We start from the raw sequence: 16,995 nt of genomic DNA on the forward strand, positions 1-16,995 counted from the left end.
GGATCGCCGCGAAACGCGTGGACGCATCGCCGGCACGTGATGACAGGTGCCCCGGCAACAACCCTCCGAGGCGCCCGACCTGCAGGCGCTCGACCTCCAAGCGCCCGACCTCGAGGCGCCCGACCTCGGCATCCCCAACTTCGGAAGGCCGAACCCAGCTCAGCAAGCCAAGCCGACCTTGTTGTCCACCTGCTGCGGCCATGCCCTGCAGCAGCTTCACCGCACCATGCTTCGCTCACTAGCTCAACCAGGAACCATGCCCTGCTACAACCGTCAGCAATTAATGCGCATGGTCTCCACAGATCTCCGGCTTACTCAACAATTAATGTGTATGGTCTCCACAAATCTCCTGCTTACTCAAAATCTCAGGCCATCCACGGCAACTAGCTGATTCACTCAACCACGCCCAATCATGACGGCGACTCATTAATTCGCCCAGTCACTTCTCAGGGAACATCGTATCCCTTCTATAAAAGGGGAACCTCTTCCCCTAGATCGGAAACTTTTGACTCTGAAACTCTGCCTGCAGTCTCTCTCTCTTTTCCCACAAAAGCCCCCTCTGACTTAAGCATCGGAGGGCCGGCACCGGAAACCCCGGCCACCGGCTTCTTGCAGGTCCCCCGGAAGATGCAGCCCGCCGACGTATCGTCCGCACCGGAGCTCCTCCTTCTCAGCCAAGTGGCCACCCCCGGGTCCAATTTTCATCAATAGTTGGTACTAGAGGAAGGGCCCGAGTCGTGACCATGAAGCTAAGAAGCAAAGGAGCCTCCAACACCTCCCGGCGTCCCGCACTAAGTCATGGACGTTCGGTCCAAAACTTACCACCAAGGCCCCCGGCGGACCCAGTCTCTCAGGTCCAACCAGAGCAGTTCAACACTCTGGTGCATCAAGTCCAAGCCTTGGCTGCAGTAGTCCAAGGCCTGCAGCATAGGGAGGCCCCTCCTACGCCTCCTCAAATTCAGATCCAATTGGTGCTCCCTCCAGGTGGATCGGTTCTCCACGGCCAGGATCCCCATGACTCCTCGCGGGTCAATAATGAGGAACGACGCGGCTACCAAGGTTCAACCCGGGTGTCTCCCCGGAGAGAGCCGCAAGGGAGAAACCTGGACAGATGGCCGCAGCCCTCAGAGGTCGAGTTAGCCCCGGGCGAACCAACACCAGAGCAAACCACCGTAACAGTCCCCCAGGGAGGGGAGCTCGACAGGAAGGTCGAGAAGCTCGAGCGTCAAATCGAGGCGCCCCACAGCCAGAAGGCAAGGCGTGAAGGCAATTTTGAGTTCACCACCAAGTCGCCTTTCTCCCGCCAGATCGAGAATGAATCGGTCCCACCCCGGTTCAAAATGCTCCAGGTAGAGCCCTACAACGGGACTATCGACCCCCTCGACCACCTGGAGAGCTACCGGGCCCTTATGGCACCGCAAGAGTCCTCGGAGGCCGTGCTTTGCAAGGCCTTCCCAGCTACACTCCGAGGAACAGCTCGGCTTTGGTTCTCCGGGCTGAAGCCGAGTACCATGTCCTCCTTCGAGTAGCTCGGCAAGCAGTTCACCACCAACTTTGCTGCCAGTCGACGTCAGCGGCAAAAATCGGACTCCCTCCTCGACATTAAGCAAAAGGAGAGAGAGTCTCTCAAAGACTACCTCGACCGCTTCACCGCCGTAACCTGGGAGGTCCGCGAGCTCGATCAGTCGATAGCCATGTCAGCGCTAAAGACTGGAGCTCGGTCCTACAAGTTTCTTTTCTCTATTGAGAAGAACTTTTCCGCCGACTTCACTAAGATACTGGCCTGAGCTCAGAAGTATGCGAAGGCCGAGGAGGCTATCGCCTCCAGATGAGGCGCGACCGAGCAGACCTCGAAAAAGCAGAAAAGACGCCGCGAGGAGCGCGACCGTCCGAGGAGTCGGTCACCCCGCCGTGAGAAGACTCTACCCCGCCTAAGGAGTCCAGCTCGACAGCGGGCACAGCTTCGACCGAGATCCCCGCCTCGACCGAGGATGCCTCTGGGGAGGTACGAGAACTACACTCTCCTCAACGTGCCCCGAGCAGAAATTCTTATGGAGATAGAAGGCCAAGATTATTTTCGACCTCCACCACCGATGCGGGAGTCAAGGGCCCGACGCCCCTCTGAGAAGTATTGTTGCTTCCATCGGGGCCACGGCCATGACACAGAGGAGTGCTTCCAACTCCAAGACAAGATCGACGCACTTATCCGCCGCGGGGTGCTCAACCGGTTTGTACAGAACCAACGGGAGGAAAGGAGGTCGGCAGGGAATGCTGTGCCACCCGAAAATCCAAATGATAACAGACCCATCGCTGGCACCATCAACACCATAGGAAGAGGCCTAACCGAAGGGAGCTCGGCCGGAAAATTGACCCGGAGAAGGACCCCTCTGAAGCATATATGCATTTCTGAAGCCATCTCGTTTTCGGACGAGGACTTAAAAGGAGTTGAGACTCCTCATGATGACGCTGTGGTCATCTCCATGGTCATGAACAAGTTTGATGTAAAGCGTGTTTTAGTTGATAATGGAAGCTCAGCAAACATTCTGTATTATGATGCCTTCCAAAAAATGGAAATGACAAAAAGCCAGCTCTGAAGAATGAATGCTCCACTGGTCGGATTCACCGGAGACTCCGTCCCGGTTGAAGGCGAGATCAGCCTACTTGTTACCATCGGGCTCGCCCCTCGAGAGAGCACTATGAGGATGGACTTCCTAGTGGTCCGCCTGCCCTCGGTCTACAATGCCATCCTTGGACGACCAGGGCTCAATGATCTCCGAGCTGTGGTCTCGACATATCACCTGCTCGTGCGGTTCCCTACCGAATAAGAAGTAGGCGAAGTTCGTGGGGACCAAATGACTACCAGACAATGTTACATGGCAACCCTTAAAGCAAAGCAACCGGCTGAAGCACCAAGTCGAGCAGAGCAGACAATTGAGGCGCAGGCCCAAGTTGCGGACCAGGCGCTGCCCATTGAAACCCTGAAAGTGCGGAACGAGCACCAGAAAGAACGGGTAGAACTTGGATACCCAGCCAAGCTCGGACGCCCCAGCCTAGTTCGAGATGCTCCATTGCGGCAACTTCGAGTTCGGTCTCCATCTCCATCAAAAACTCCGACCAAGCTCGGGATGCCCCGCTGAGCCGACAACGAGCCCAAGCTCCCTCGGTCTTGAGAAGCATCGTAGGGTCGATAGTGAGCCTCTCTCCCTCGACCTCGCGCATGATCCTCCGACTAAGGTCAGGATGCCCTGCTGCGTCGACCGTGAACCCCGGCTCCCTTGACCTTGGGAAGCATCGCAGAGTCGACAGCGAACCCTAGCTCCCTCGACCTCGCGTATGATTCCCCAACTAAGGTCGGGATGCCCCGCTGCGTCGACCGCGAGCCCCAGCTCCCTCGACCTCGGGAAGCATCGCAGAGTCGACAGTGAGCCTCTCACCCTCGACCTCGCGCATGATCCCCCGACTAAGGTCGGGATGCCCTGCTGCGTCGACCGTGAGCCCAAGCTCCCTCAACCTCGGAAAGCATCGCAGAGCCGACAGTGAGCCCCAGCTCCCTCGACGTCGCGCATGATCCTCCGACTAAGATTGGGATGCCCCGCTGTGTCGACCGCGAGCTCTAGCTCCCTCGACCTCGGGAAGCATCGCAGAGTTGACAGCGAGCCCCAGCTCCCTCGACCTCGCGCATGGTCCCCCAACCAAGGTTGGGATGCCCCGTTGAGCCGACCGTGAGCCCCTGGCTCCCTCGATCTCATGATGCCCCGCTGAACCGACCGCGAGCCCCCGGCTCCCTCGGCCTTGGGAAGCACTCCTGGGCGCTGCCAAGTCGACTCCGAATCAAGTCTCCCTCGACCATGAGTTAAATCTCGCTCGTTCTTGTGGCGATATCTCCACGACTCTTCGCCAACATTCAGTGCTCCCTCGACAACACGCCTCGAGCTGAGTGGAGCCACCGTGCTGAGTCAACCATAGGTTGCTGAAGTCGACCTCGAGGTAGAATCGCTTAGCTCAGCTCGGACAACCCGACCCGAGACACTTAACTCCAACTCCACGAGAGGTACACCCTGCTCGGCACAAATATCTCCCTATGCTTACCTGGTTATATTACAGGATGATCAACGGGCGAAGCTCGCCTCCTACATGTATCTCCAATGAAGCCCCGACCAGGCTTGGGGCCCCCCGACCGAGGTCGGGATACTTTGCTGAATCGACCATGAGCCCAACCTCAATCGATCTCGAAAGGCATCGCAGAGTCGACTGCGAGCCCAGGCTCCCTCGGCCTCGCACGCGAGCTTCCGACCAAGCCCGGAATGCTCCATACCATCAATCTCCGGCTCGATCTCCACCTACTTCGGACTTCTCCAAATGAAGACCCGGCTAATTTCGAACGCCGACCTAGGTCGAAGTGGCCCGCAATGACGATCTCGAGCTCTGCCCAGTCCCGACCGAGCTCGGGGATGCCGAGTCATTGGCCACAAACTCAAATTCCACCTCATGGCGCGTCGACCAAGTTCGAGATCAAAGAGCGTGAGAGCTCCGACGACAGCCCAACCTCATCCTACGCTGCCACTGAGCCCGAGCTCAAAGTTTTAACAAGGTTCTTCTGAAAGCCGAGCCCAAGAACTTGGCGAAATTTTCTTGAAAGATAAACCTAAAGTTTTAGCAGGACTTCTTCAGAGCTTGAGCCCAAGGACTTGGCGAGTTCTTCTAAAGTCTAGGCCTAGAGCCTTAGCATAATTTCTTGGGGAGCTGAGCCTAAAGGCTTAACGAATTCTACCGGAACCTAGGTCTAAAGACTCAGCCGAGCTCGAAGACTTGGTGAGATTCGCCAAACGGGGGTTCAACTCAACCAGCCGGGATAAAAGTTCATCAATTATGCAAATAGAAGCAAACACAAATACACACGGAGTCTGAAAGGAAGATGCTTCATTAATTGAAAGCCCGAAGACTGTGTACAAGTTTTGATTTTGAGGACCGACTCGTCTGGCCGCACAATGGCCGTAGAGGCCGACCTCATTTACAAAAGAAAAAGAAAAAAGAAAAGAAAAAGGAGGCTAAGTCCTCAGGGGCAGCAGCCGCTTCGGCATCGACCTCAGGGTCATCCACAATAATCATGTGGGGGTCCTCAGCAGAAACTGCCTTAGGACCATCCGCGGTAGCCTCGGACGGGGCTTCACCAACAGCCTCGGGAGCGCCCCCAGCGACTTCCGTAGAAAGAGCCTCTTGTGCCGTCTGTTCGGCCGCATCAATCTTGGCCTCAACGGCCTCCTATTCGGCCTCGAGAATTGCGAGAATGTTGCCGATCCCATCGTCGGAGCTTCCGGGCTCGCTCTCGTCTTCACCGACTTCCATCCTTGGCCGAATGCCCTTGAGGTCGAGCTGGGGGCAAAACCGCTACATTTGCCTCCGGAAGTTCTCGAAGCCACGGATGAATCAGTCCACGGCCTCCTCCTCCATTAAATCAGGAAACTCTTTCGACTCCTGCAAGAGTTGCACCGCGTCTCGAGCCTCCTCCAGTGCCCTTTTTTCTCGAGCCTCGAGCTGCTCGATCTTCAGGCGAAGGACCCCCTCCTCATACTTACGGCCGGCAATCTTGAAACGAGCCTCGACTAGACGCGCCTCGGAGGCGCGCAGCTCCGACTTCGCCAAAGCGTGCGAGGCCTTCTTCTCCTCAAGTTGGTCGATCGCCGATCGCCGCTCGTATTCTGCAGCCTCCATCCTCGCGACGGCCTCCCTCCGCGCGGCCTCGGACTCGGCGAGCCTCTTCTCGGCCCCCTCCTGCTGCCTTTGGCTCCTTCGAGCCTTCTCCTGGCACTCCAACGCTATGAGCACCAGCATGTTGATCTCATGAAGATGCTGTAGGAAAAAGTTGATGATAAGTAAAGGTCAAGGAGATGCGAAAATCGGGGCAAAGAAATAAAAACAAAAAATAACTTACTTGGATGGCAGTACAGTAGATCTGATCAACAAGGCTGTCGGGATCGATGGTCTCAAACTCGGCCCAGTCAGCTGGGAACAACACGCGGCGAAATATTTCGCGCGCGACATTGCTATCATGGAGGGCCGAATCGCCCTCACTGGTCGGAGACTCCGGGCCATCAGGCCCCCTCTCGGAGCGGCCTCCGACCTCGGGCAAGCTTGGGACGTCAGCCCTCGATGAGCTTGGCCGGCCGGAGCTCGGAGCAGAAGGATGAGAGGGGCTCGGGACTCCAAGGCTGTGGCCCGGTTTGGGACCCGAGCGCCGCAGGAGGACAACTTGCCGACCCGGCCGCTGGGAGATGGAGGCCGGGCAGGCTGGGGGCACCGAATCCCTTGCCCCCCTAGAGCCCGAGCCCGCGTGCTCGGCAGATGGAGTTTCCTTCTGGACGAATCCGGAAGTCCCGGCTTTAGGACCCGCCCTCTCGGCGGGAGCGGAAGTTGAGGCCAACTTGGCCTTCTTCTTGGGCTCGGGAGGAGCCCCACCAGCCTCGGCCGCCCTCTTCTTATATCGGGCGAAAAGAGCCGCATTACTGGTCACCATCTGAGCGACATCTGAAAAAGAGAAAAATTCCCAAATATCAGGTTAGCAAAAAAATGATGATAAAAAAGAAGAAGGAATAAATAAGGCAAACGATGACAAGACAGGCGAGGAGCAGTGCAGCTGCCCTTACCCTCGGGGGGCGCCGAGCTCAGGCCAACATTCACCAAGGCCTCCTCGCTCAGGCCAACATTCACCAAGGCCTCCTCGCTCAGAAGGTCGTTCAGAAGAATGTCTCCCCCGAGGCCGTGAAGAGCGTCAACGACCCTCTACTCGTCCGCCGAAAGTATGGGGGGCTTGTTAATGGCCCTGAGTCGGGGATGCCCCCATCTCGGGTCAAATCCCCACGAATGCTTGGAGGAAAGAAAGAAAAATTTCTCCTTCCACCCACGAATGGAGGAAGGGGCACCTCGGAAGAACGACTTACCGCCTCGAAGAGCGAAGTAGAGCCATTCCCTATCCACCGGGCTGGACTTCAGCATGAAGCACTGGCGGAAAACATTCACCGAAGTCGGTATCCCGTGCGCGAGGCAAAGGGACAGGAACCCCGATGATGGTTCTCCACGAGTTTGTAGCAAGTTGTGCTGGTACGAGCTGATACGCCACCAGGAGCTCGTTCATGGACTCGTGTAGAGGGAACCGCAGGCCGGCCCAGAGTGTCTCTATGTACACCCCGATCCGACTCGGAGGAGGTCTCGTTACCTGGTCCTCCGACCCTGCGGGCTCAAGACGAAACCCACTCTAAGGGAAGAACCGGGAGCAGATCAATTCCAACTCCTCCTTGGTCAAGCTGGACCCAACTTTGTTCGGGCCGTGATCCATCCCCAAGAGAAAAATGAAGAAGAAAGAAAAAGAAGAAGAAGCAGAAAAACAAAAACCCTCCGAGCAAACGTGGGTAGAAGACCTACTATGGGTTCCACCGAAAATGCCGCCGACCACAAATAAGGGACCAAAACAACCGCCGGAAATCGCCTTAAGGCACCGCCGGGAAGAACTGGGCAACGACTGGAAGAAGGAAGAGAAAAAAAATGGAGGAAAGAGAAGGCGACAGCAGTGGCGGCCAAATAAGGGCTTTTAGGGCCAAGTCTGGGGTTTATATAGACCCTTCTGACGGCCCAGATCGGTAGGACCAGATCCCGCCTTCCATCCAAATCGCGTCACGTGTCAGCTCCGGAAATCGAAGCGGCGTATCAACCTGGATCGACGCTTTAAAAGCAGAATCGAGGCGGCGTCCTCTCAAATCCCAGAGCCTCATCATGAGCCCACGGCCCGAAGCAACCTCGAGAAGCAGAAAGGCATCGCCCCATCGTCTCTCATTAAAGATGCCCCAAAGAGCATGGAACGGCGGAACGATTTAAAGCTGCCTGGCCCCACCAGCATAATAAAGGCAACTACTTCCTTCGTCCGAGCTCGTAAGCGGCTCGAACTCGAAAGTCGGAGGGTAGTGTTGGAGGAAAAAAAGGATCGCCCCGAAATGCGTGGACGCATCGCCGGCACGTGATGACAGGTGCCCTGGCAACAACCCTCTGAGGCGCCCGACCTACAGGCGCCCGACATGCAAGCGCCCGACCTACAGGCGCCCGACATGCAAGCGCCCGACCTACAGGCGCCCGACCTGCAAGCGCCCGACCTCAAGGCGCCAGATCTCGGCATCCCCGACTTCGGAAGGCCGAACCCAGCTCAGCTGGCCAAGCCGACCTCAGAAGGCCGACCTTGTCGTCCACCTGCTGCGGCCATGCCCTGCAATAGCTTCACTACACCATGCTTCGCTCACTAGCTCAACCAGGAACAATGCCCTGCTACAACCGTCAGCAATTAATGTGCATGGTCTCCACAGATTTTCGGCTTACTCAGCAATTAATGTGCATGGTCTCCACAGATCTCCGGCTTACTTAACAATTAATGTGTATGGTCTCCACAGATCTCCTGCTTACTCAAAATCTCAGGCCATCCACGGCAACTAGCTGATTCACTCAACCACGCCCAATCATGACGGCGACTCATTAATTCATCCAGTCACTTCACAGGTAACCCTGTATCCCTTCTATAAAAGGAGAATCTCTTCCCCTAGATCGGAAACTTCTGACTCTGAAACTCTGCCTGCTGTCTCTCTCCCTTTTTCCACAAAAGCCCCCTCTGATTTAAGCATCGGAGGGCCGGCGCCGGAAACCCTGGCCATCGGCTTCTTGCAGCTTCACCGGAGGACGCAGCCCGCCGACGTACCGCCTGCACCAGAGCTCCTCCTTCTCAGCCAAGTGGCCACCTCCGGGTCCAATTTCTAGCAACAACAACATTTGTTCGTTGTTCTAAATTACAAAAACATCACATCTCTTTCTCTAAATCCAAAACTGTTTTTCTTAATCATATCTTGCTATGGAGCTTCTCTTTATTAAGCATTTTTGGATCCTTGTGAGTAAGAAATTTGGAAAACGGAGATCCTTTCCTTGTTATTCTTTTCTGATGGTGAATCTGACCTTGGAGATGGTGCGGACACCAATGCCCAGATGGAGGAGTTTATTTGGTTTGTCTAAAACTTGTAATTACTGGGGGGAAAAAATAAGAAAAGAGAATTGTATTTCTGCCTGTCAATTACAATGTACGGGAATAGCCTTTATATATAACTAGGAGGCTGACGAAGTTTGGTAGGGCCGACTAAGTTTGGTACAATCAATCAATTAATAGTCCTACAATAATTTCAACATCCTCTCTCAAACTCAAGGTGGTAAAGTGGATACCATTTTGAGTTTGGAAACTGGATCATGAATGTACCGAAAAACTGACGTACTAGATAAAGAGCTGACACTACAAAAAAAACCATCTTTTCCGACTTTTGTCTGCCGACGCCAAGTAGAAGCGTCGGTAATTTTTTTGGAAGTCTGGCTTCCGCCGACGCTTATAAGCGTTGACGAACCCCGTGGCTTAAGCCGACGCTTAAAAGCGTCGGCGAAAGCAAAAATCCTTTTTTTTAATTTTTTCTCCCAGGAAGTCTGGCTTCCGCCGACGCTTATAAGCGTCGTCGCATCCCGTGGCTTTTGCCGACGCTTTTAAGCGTCGGCGGAAGCAAAAATCTTTTTTTTTAATTTTTTCCTCCCAACGACGCTTTAGAAAGCGTCGTCGGAGGCCATTATCCCCCCCCCCCCCCCCCCTCTCCCTGCAAATTCCTCCCGATCCCCTCCCCTTCTCTCTCCGCCGCTCGCCCCCTCCCCCCTCCTCTCTACAAATCCCCTCCCCTCTCCCGATCCCTCAAACCCCCTCCCGATTCTTGATTAGGTTCCTTCCAAGAAGCGAGAGAGAGAGAGAGAGAGCGGCCACCCAGGCCCCCGATCCCTCTTCTCCGGTTGCCATCCCTCGAGCTCCAAATTAGAGGTTTGGCTTCCTTCCTCGCAATTCTTTTTTCCTCTGCTTTGGTGCGCTTTCCTCTCTTCTCCCTTCGCCATAAACGTCCCCTATCTCTTCTTCACCCCACAAGGTAAGCCTCTGCTAATTTCTTTTCCCTGGAATCGATTTCTTTCATGTCATTGAAATTGTGGTAACGTGGATCAGGAAAGGAGAAAAATCCCAAGTTCGTGGAGCAGGTCTCGTTGGTTTGCGACAAGGATGATCACATAGTTGTGGTAGCTCATCTTCAATTTTTCCTCTCTTTTATTTCCCTTTTCTCCTTTCATGTGGAAATAATTTTTTTTCCTTCTTCCTGAATAGGGATGTCTAAGCGGAGTGCGGTCCCTCCAAGCTGCTGTGGATCTTCTCGACGTTGTGAGTGGTTTCTTCCCTTCTTCTTACAGATTTCGGTGATGAAGGAGCGAAAGGAAGAATGGCCGCGGCGGATCGGGCGCAGCAGAGGAGGCGACGGCCCTCGAGCACTCCGCGCACTCGAGCGCGCCGACCTTCCCGCCCTTGATCTTCTTCACCGCCGCGTACTCCATGGTCGAGAACGACTCCAGCACCTCCGGGTCGAGCCCCCGTCCTGCTGCTCTTCCGACGGCGCCTCCATCCACGGCGGCGGAGACGGCGGAGATGTCGTCGTCGCAGGTGTTGAGCAAGACGGCGAAGATGCCCACGAGGAAGAAGGCACAGATGAAGACGACGATGACGATCGCCAGAGAAGAGTTGATGTTGGTGTTGTGGGTGCCAAACGAGCCGTCGTCGGTGGACGCTAATTGTTGGGCGTCGGCGTAGCGGGGGGTGACCAGAAGCACTAGCACGACGACTAATGGCATCGGGAGGAGGATGGATGGTGGCCTGGTGGGGCACTGATCGTCATAATTTTTTTTTCTGTAAAAAAAATTATGACGACGCTTTAAAGCGTCGCTACTTGAAGGAATTTTAGCTACGCTTAAAAGCGTCGCTAAAAATAACTTTAGCGACGCTTTCCAAATGCGTCAGAAATTTTTTTCCACTCCGACATAGCCGACGCATTGGTGACGCTTTGAAAAGCGTCGGGAAGAAAATTACCGACGCTTATAAGCGTCGGTAAAAGCCTCAAAAAGCGTCGCCAAAGCTCCTTTTTCTTGTAGTGTGAATTAGTAGCTCAAAAGTTGATGTAATAAATTAGGAGTTGAGAGAGAAGCCATGTAGATGTATGCCTCCATGATCGAGAGTAAGACCGTGCCTGTCGAGTTTACCTTCGCCAAGCTTCTGACGATACGGTGTGGCGTGCTGCTCCATGCTCATATGGTCCTGTGGGGTTTGGAGCAGAATCGCGCTCTACCAAGTTCTTCTTCGCCAGGCTTCTAACGGTACGATGTGGTGCACTCCATCATCGCCTCTATGGAGGAACAGGAGCACCGGAAGCAGGTGCTTAGAGAGCTTACTCTCTTATCTCCAAAGAAACAAGAGCACCGGAAGCGAGTGCTCAAGGAGCTTAACTCCCTCATCTCCAGAGGAACAGAAGCACCAAAAGCTAGTGCTTATGGAGCATAACTCTCTTATCGCAGGAGGAATAGGAGCACTAGAAGCTGTGCTTAGGGAGCTTAACTCCCTCATGTTTGGAGGAACAAAAGCACCAAAAGCAGGTGCTCAGGGAGTTTAACTCCCTCATCTCTTGAACCCCAACAAGGTGCGCGGCAAAATTGTGCTCTGCGATTTGGAGAGATTGGATCCCGTGCTCACCAAATCACCATCGCCTGTAGCCACAACAAATCCGAAGATTCCCCGAATTAGCACTCCGATCGAGGAAATTGGGAAGAGAACGAAGAGGTGAAGAGGTGGCTCTCCTTTTGTTTTTGCTCCCCATGAGCAGTGTGAAGTAGAAGAGCACTCTAAAGAAGAACCCCCAGGCCACGGTTACCCACAAACAATTCCACTTGCTGAGGTCGGTAATCCCCTGCTGCTTCAATATATCAGAGCCGATCGTGATGCATGTGTTGCCGGTTAAGCTATATCCCAGAGTGTTGTTCATGGCCTTCAGAACGTTTAATTTCACCACCGTCGGCAGGCTCCCCAGCAGTGTGTTGTCGATACAAAGAAGGACGCAAGCGAGCTCGTCGGTGAAGATGGCGTCGTTGCGATCAAGGTTGAAGACGGAGAAGGCATGACGGAAATCCTCGAGGGCGGCAGAGTCGTCGACGGTGCAGACCTTGAGGTCGACGAACCCGTCATAGCTGATGAAGCGCCACGGATCAAGGGACAAGCGGCACCGTGGAGCAGCGGCGTGGTCCCCGTCTTCATTGAAGAGATCGGAGATGGGGCATGTGGAGAGGTGCCACCACTCGTCTTCATCGAGGAAAAGGAAAGAGCACGAAGAGGAGAGGAGGAGATAGATTCTAGCTGAGTCAAAGGTTGGTAAGAAAACGGACAGATGGTTTTAATATAGAGAGGACGGAAGGGTTCATGAAAGCGGAAGAGGAAGAGTTTTGTATGGTATTAATATAGAGAGGATAATTTAAGAGAGAGTGAAAGGTCGGGACAATTTAATGGCAAGGCCACGGAATACGAGAAGAAGTTGAATACGAGAAGAACTCGAAGGCTATGGAAAGATCCCGACGATGGAGGTTTTTCCTTTCTTCCATGCGGAAGCCTAGATCCGATGAATCGCGCTAGTCGGAGAAAGATCAAAGCGGACGAAAGGTGGCCACTGGCCAGGGTCGCCGCTGGGTGGACAAGCTTGCTTGCAGTACCTCCTCTCCAAAAAAAAAAAAAAAAAATCAGAGAATTGGAATTTAAATACCTGTCTTATTATTTTTTTTTTTTTTTGATTTGGCTTGGCTCCGATAACATGTTGAAAAAGAAGAGCGGGAGAGAGAATGTATTTCTAAAACTTGTAATAATGACAAATCATGTTTCCCTGTCAGGGATATAAAAGAAAAATATAAGTGAAACGAATTGCCCTTCAAGGTACAGAGCTGTAATAAACATGCAGAACCTTTTCGCTGCAAACAGTCCGAGCAAGCATAAAGCCCACCTCAAAATTCAAAGATTAGGTCCCTAAGCTGTACGATGTATTAGCCCGCATGCTGGGCATGCCCCTCACGTGAGGGTCGACCCCGCGGATATATATATATATATATATATATATATATATATATATATATACACACACACACACACACGTACGTATATATGTATGTACATATATATGTACGTATATATGTAGGTACATATATATGTACGTATATATGTAGGTATATATGTGGGGGGGGGACCGCGGATATATATATATATATATATATGTACGTACGTATATATGTACGTACGTATATATGTACGTACGTATGTACGTACGTATATATGTACGTATATATGTATGTATATATGTGGGGGGGAATGGACCATCCCACAAATACAATCAGAGCATCCGAATCCGATGACAAGCATGACCCCGGCAAGCATGATCTCGACATGCACGACCTCAGCATGCATGAGCTTAGAAGGCTGCCAAGCTCAAAAGGTTGCCGAGCTCAGAATGCAGAGCTCAGAAGACCGAGCACATAAGGCTACCGACCTCAGAAGGCCGACCTTGTCGTCCACATGCTGCGGCCATGCCCTGCAACAGCCTCACCGCACCATGCTTTGCTTTTCGGCCACGCCACGACATATCAACTAGGGACCATTCCCTGCTACGACTGTCAACAATTAAATGCGCACGATCTCCACGGACCTCCAGCCTGCCCAAAATCTTAGGCCATCCACGGCAACTCGTTGACTCACTCAATCTCGTCCAGTCATCCACGGCAACTCATTAATTCACACGATCATGCCCAATCATGACGGTAACCCATTAATTCGCCCAGTCACATCACAGGTAACCTTGGCACCTCTCTTATAAAAGGAAAACTTTCTCTCCTCAGGGGAGGGAGGACTTATTGACTTCTGACTTTGAGCTTTACGTGCCATCTCTCTCTTTCTCCACAAAAGCCCCCTCTGACTTAAGCATCGGAGGGCCGGCGCTGGAAATTCCGGCCACCGGTTTCTTGCAGGTCCTTCGGAGGATGTAGCCCACCGATGCACTCCCCACCGGAGCTCCTTCTTCTCAGCTAGTGGTCGCCCCCAGGTCCAGTTTCCAGCAACAATATATATATATATATATATATATATATATATATATATATATATATATATATATATATATATATATCAATCAGTCATTTTAGACTTTTAGTTGCGTGAAAGACAATATATTATAAAGTTATATTTTATTTGGTAAGCGCAAAACTAATTAATCAAATGATGAGTAAAAAATATTTAAACTAACCTCATCACATAGATAGCTACCACCAACTTACGCATAGATAGCCTCTACGAGTTTATGCATAGGATAACCTTAACAGACTTACGCGTAGGATTGTTACCACAAGCTTACATATAAAAACTATATTTTGCTAGTTACAAACTAAGATATAATCTTGGTTAGTTTAAAACCAGAAAGTTAATTATCACTAGATTCAAATCGTGATAATGGGAAATAGAAAATAAGACAAATGAAACCATTGTTGAACAAGAAGGTTTTATTTTATGATATTTGTGATATGTATTATTTTCGAATAAAATGAATATTTGATAACAGATGATGTACATTTATGTATATATATGTATATATTGGTTTATTTAAGATGTGTTGGATAGTTAGTATGCGATTTCATAATATTTGCATTTTTTTTGTTATTAATATTTTCTATTTTTTATTCTATATTATTTATACAGGAGTGGATGTATAGGAATTCTTATGGAGTTGTTAGCTCACACCATCTCTTCACCTTTTCTTTTAGAGTTGTAGGATACTTGGTACCTAGGTACACTTTGGGATCCTGATAAGAGGATTGAATGGTCAGAACGCTATTGATACCAGTCAAATAATGAAATTTGTAATTGGACAAGTCATATCACTTGTGCATAATGTATCATTTTATCTTTTTATAAAATGAGGTTCATATTATCTAATAATATTGAGGTTGTATGAAAATAAGAATATGTGGAAGAAAAATATTATGGAAAACTTTTTCTACTTACCTCATGAGATAGTCATCATGTATATTTATAGTTGAAAATATACAAGAGATTACAACTAGGATGATACAAAGATAGAAAAAAATAATAAATGGATCCCCAGAATCAATCCTAAATTTATGCTATTTAAAATTCAAAATTCAAAATTCAAGATTTCTAGAATCATAGATCCTTGATATGAGGTTTGATATGGGGCTAAGATGAAGATATTGTCAATACCTCCTCCGCAAGCCTAAGTGGGTACCACTAAGGGCTTGGAGCGCAACTATTGAAAATGTTGGGAGGCAAGCCCTTTAATGAATTTATCAGCGATTTGGTCGTTGGAGGAGATGAATTGGACATGAAGCTGACGACGAGTCATTTTCTCTCGAACAAAATGAAAATCAATTTCAATATGCTTGGCCCGAGCATGAAAGACGGAATTGACAGTAAGATATATGGCAAATAAATTATCACACTAAAGTATAGGGGCTTGAGAAAGTGAGATACTCAATTTTTGTAGTAAAGATTGAATCCAAATTAATTCAGCAGTAGCATTGGCAAGCCCTTCATATTCGGATTCGGTACTTAAATATGCCATAGTGCGTTGTTTTTTAGCACTCTAGGATATGAGATTACGCCAAAAAAAAATTGAAGCCATTTACATAACACCAGTCATCAGGATCACCGGCCCAATTAGCATTGGAATAGGCATAAAGAGAAGAGGATAGGCCTTTGGTTAAATAAATACCATAGTCAATAGTATGCTTCAAATAGCGAAGAATACGCTTGACTACAAGCTAGTACATGAAAGTGGGCCTACTCATGAACTGACATACTTGGTTGATTTCAAAGACAATGTCAAGACATATAAGAGTAAGGTACTGAAGCACACCCACCACACTCCAATATTGAGTTGGATCAGAAAGTGGCAAACCAACATAATAACAAAGTTGGGACGCAAAAGATATAGGTGTCGAGATAGGCTTAGAACCATTTATGTTGGTTTTGAGAAGAAGATCAGAAATATACTTTAATTGGGTCAGATGAAATCCAAAAGTAGTAATCTTAGCCTTTTATCCCCTTGTCATGCATAGTCCTCCACCCAAGAACATTCTAATCTAAATTACCATAGAAAATCCATCAGCACTAAATTGTTGCTATAAGAAGAGGATAATCACTGTTGCTGGAAATTGGACCCGGGGGCGACCGTGGGCTGAGAGGGGAGGAGCTCCGCTGCTGGAACAGTAGTTGGCGGCGCGTCAGCTGGTGGCGTCCTCCTCGGAGAGTCCTGCAAGAAAGCCGGTGGCCGGGATCTCCGGCGCCGGCCCTCCGATGCTTAAGTCAGAGGGGGGGCTAGTGTATATATGGAGTAAAAGAGGAGAATGTTTGTTTTTGTGTCCGTCCCTTTTCTTTCCCCCCAGGTTTCCTTTTCTTTCCCCCCAGGTTTCCTTTTATGGAAGGATATTATGTTACCTGAGAGGTGACAGGGTAAATTGTCTTTTTTTGTGATAATTGGGCACGATCATGCTCATTAATGGCGTTGTGGAGAATAAGACTGGATCAGACCGGAGTCAGCGAACTGGCGTGGTTGATCGGACCTGTTGGAGTGGTTGAACTGCCGGCCGTGATGGGCCTGGGGTTCGTAGATAGCAAGTGCATTAATTGCTGAGTGAACCGGTGATCAGGGAGAGTCATACGCTTTGATAGTCTAGTGATCCGGAGATCATCTTGAGCTGTGTTCATTTAATGGTTGAGTGCATTGGAGGCCCGCAGGGATCACACGCATTAATGATAGGGCGTGCCGAAAGCCTGCTGAGGTCACGTGCCTTAATGGCTTGACAACAACAGAGTACGGTGGAGTCAAGTATCTAGTTGTCAGATTCTCTAAGGGATTAGGCTGGGGTCGAATATTTGGACAAGGCATGGGCTCGGCACCTGGTCGAGCCGAGCCGGTCGCTCAGCGGAGTGCCTCCAATTTGAGCGTTGAGGTCGGGCGCTTTTCTGGTCGGCGCTCCCTGGCCGAGCGCCTTTGGGCTGGCACGACTTGGGTTTTCCCCCAA

General features: G+C 50.8%; 1 protein-coding gene across 1 annotated transcript; it reads right to left on the reverse strand.

The window, feature by feature from the left end:
- Positions 1-5,427: 5,427 nt before the first annotated feature.
- LOC120112558 lies at positions 5,428-6,514 on the reverse strand. The gene is made up of 2 exons (XM_039132137.1): positions 5,933-6,514; positions 5,428-5,850 (listed from the first exon to the last, which is right to left on the reverse strand). Exons 1-2 carry the CDS (start codon positions 6,512-6,514, stop codon positions 5,428-5,430), a joined length of 1,005 nt encoding a protein of 334 aa, XP_038988065.1.
- Between the last annotated feature and the right edge of the window lie 10,481 nt (positions 6,515-16,995).

This window comes from Phoenix dactylifera, chromosome 11 (genome assembly GCF_009389715.1).
Source record: "Phoenix dactylifera cultivar Barhee BC4 chromosome 11, palm_55x_up_171113_PBpolish2nd_filt_p, whole genome shotgun sequence".
Taxonomy (NCBI): domain Eukaryota; kingdom Viridiplantae; phylum Streptophyta; class Magnoliopsida; order Arecales; family Arecaceae; genus Phoenix; species Phoenix dactylifera.

What these genes read in the sequence shown, in the direction of transcription:
- LOC120112558 (XM_039132137.1), bottom strand. Translation starts at nt 6,514, where the DNA reads ATGGTGACCAGTAATGCGGCTCTTTTCGCCCGATATAAGAAGAGGGCG. An exon ending in TCTACTGTACTGCCATCCAA is followed by an intron (nt 5,851 to 5,932) that starts GTAAGTTATTTT and finishes TTTTTCCTACAG; the next exon opens with CATCTTCATGAGATCAACAT.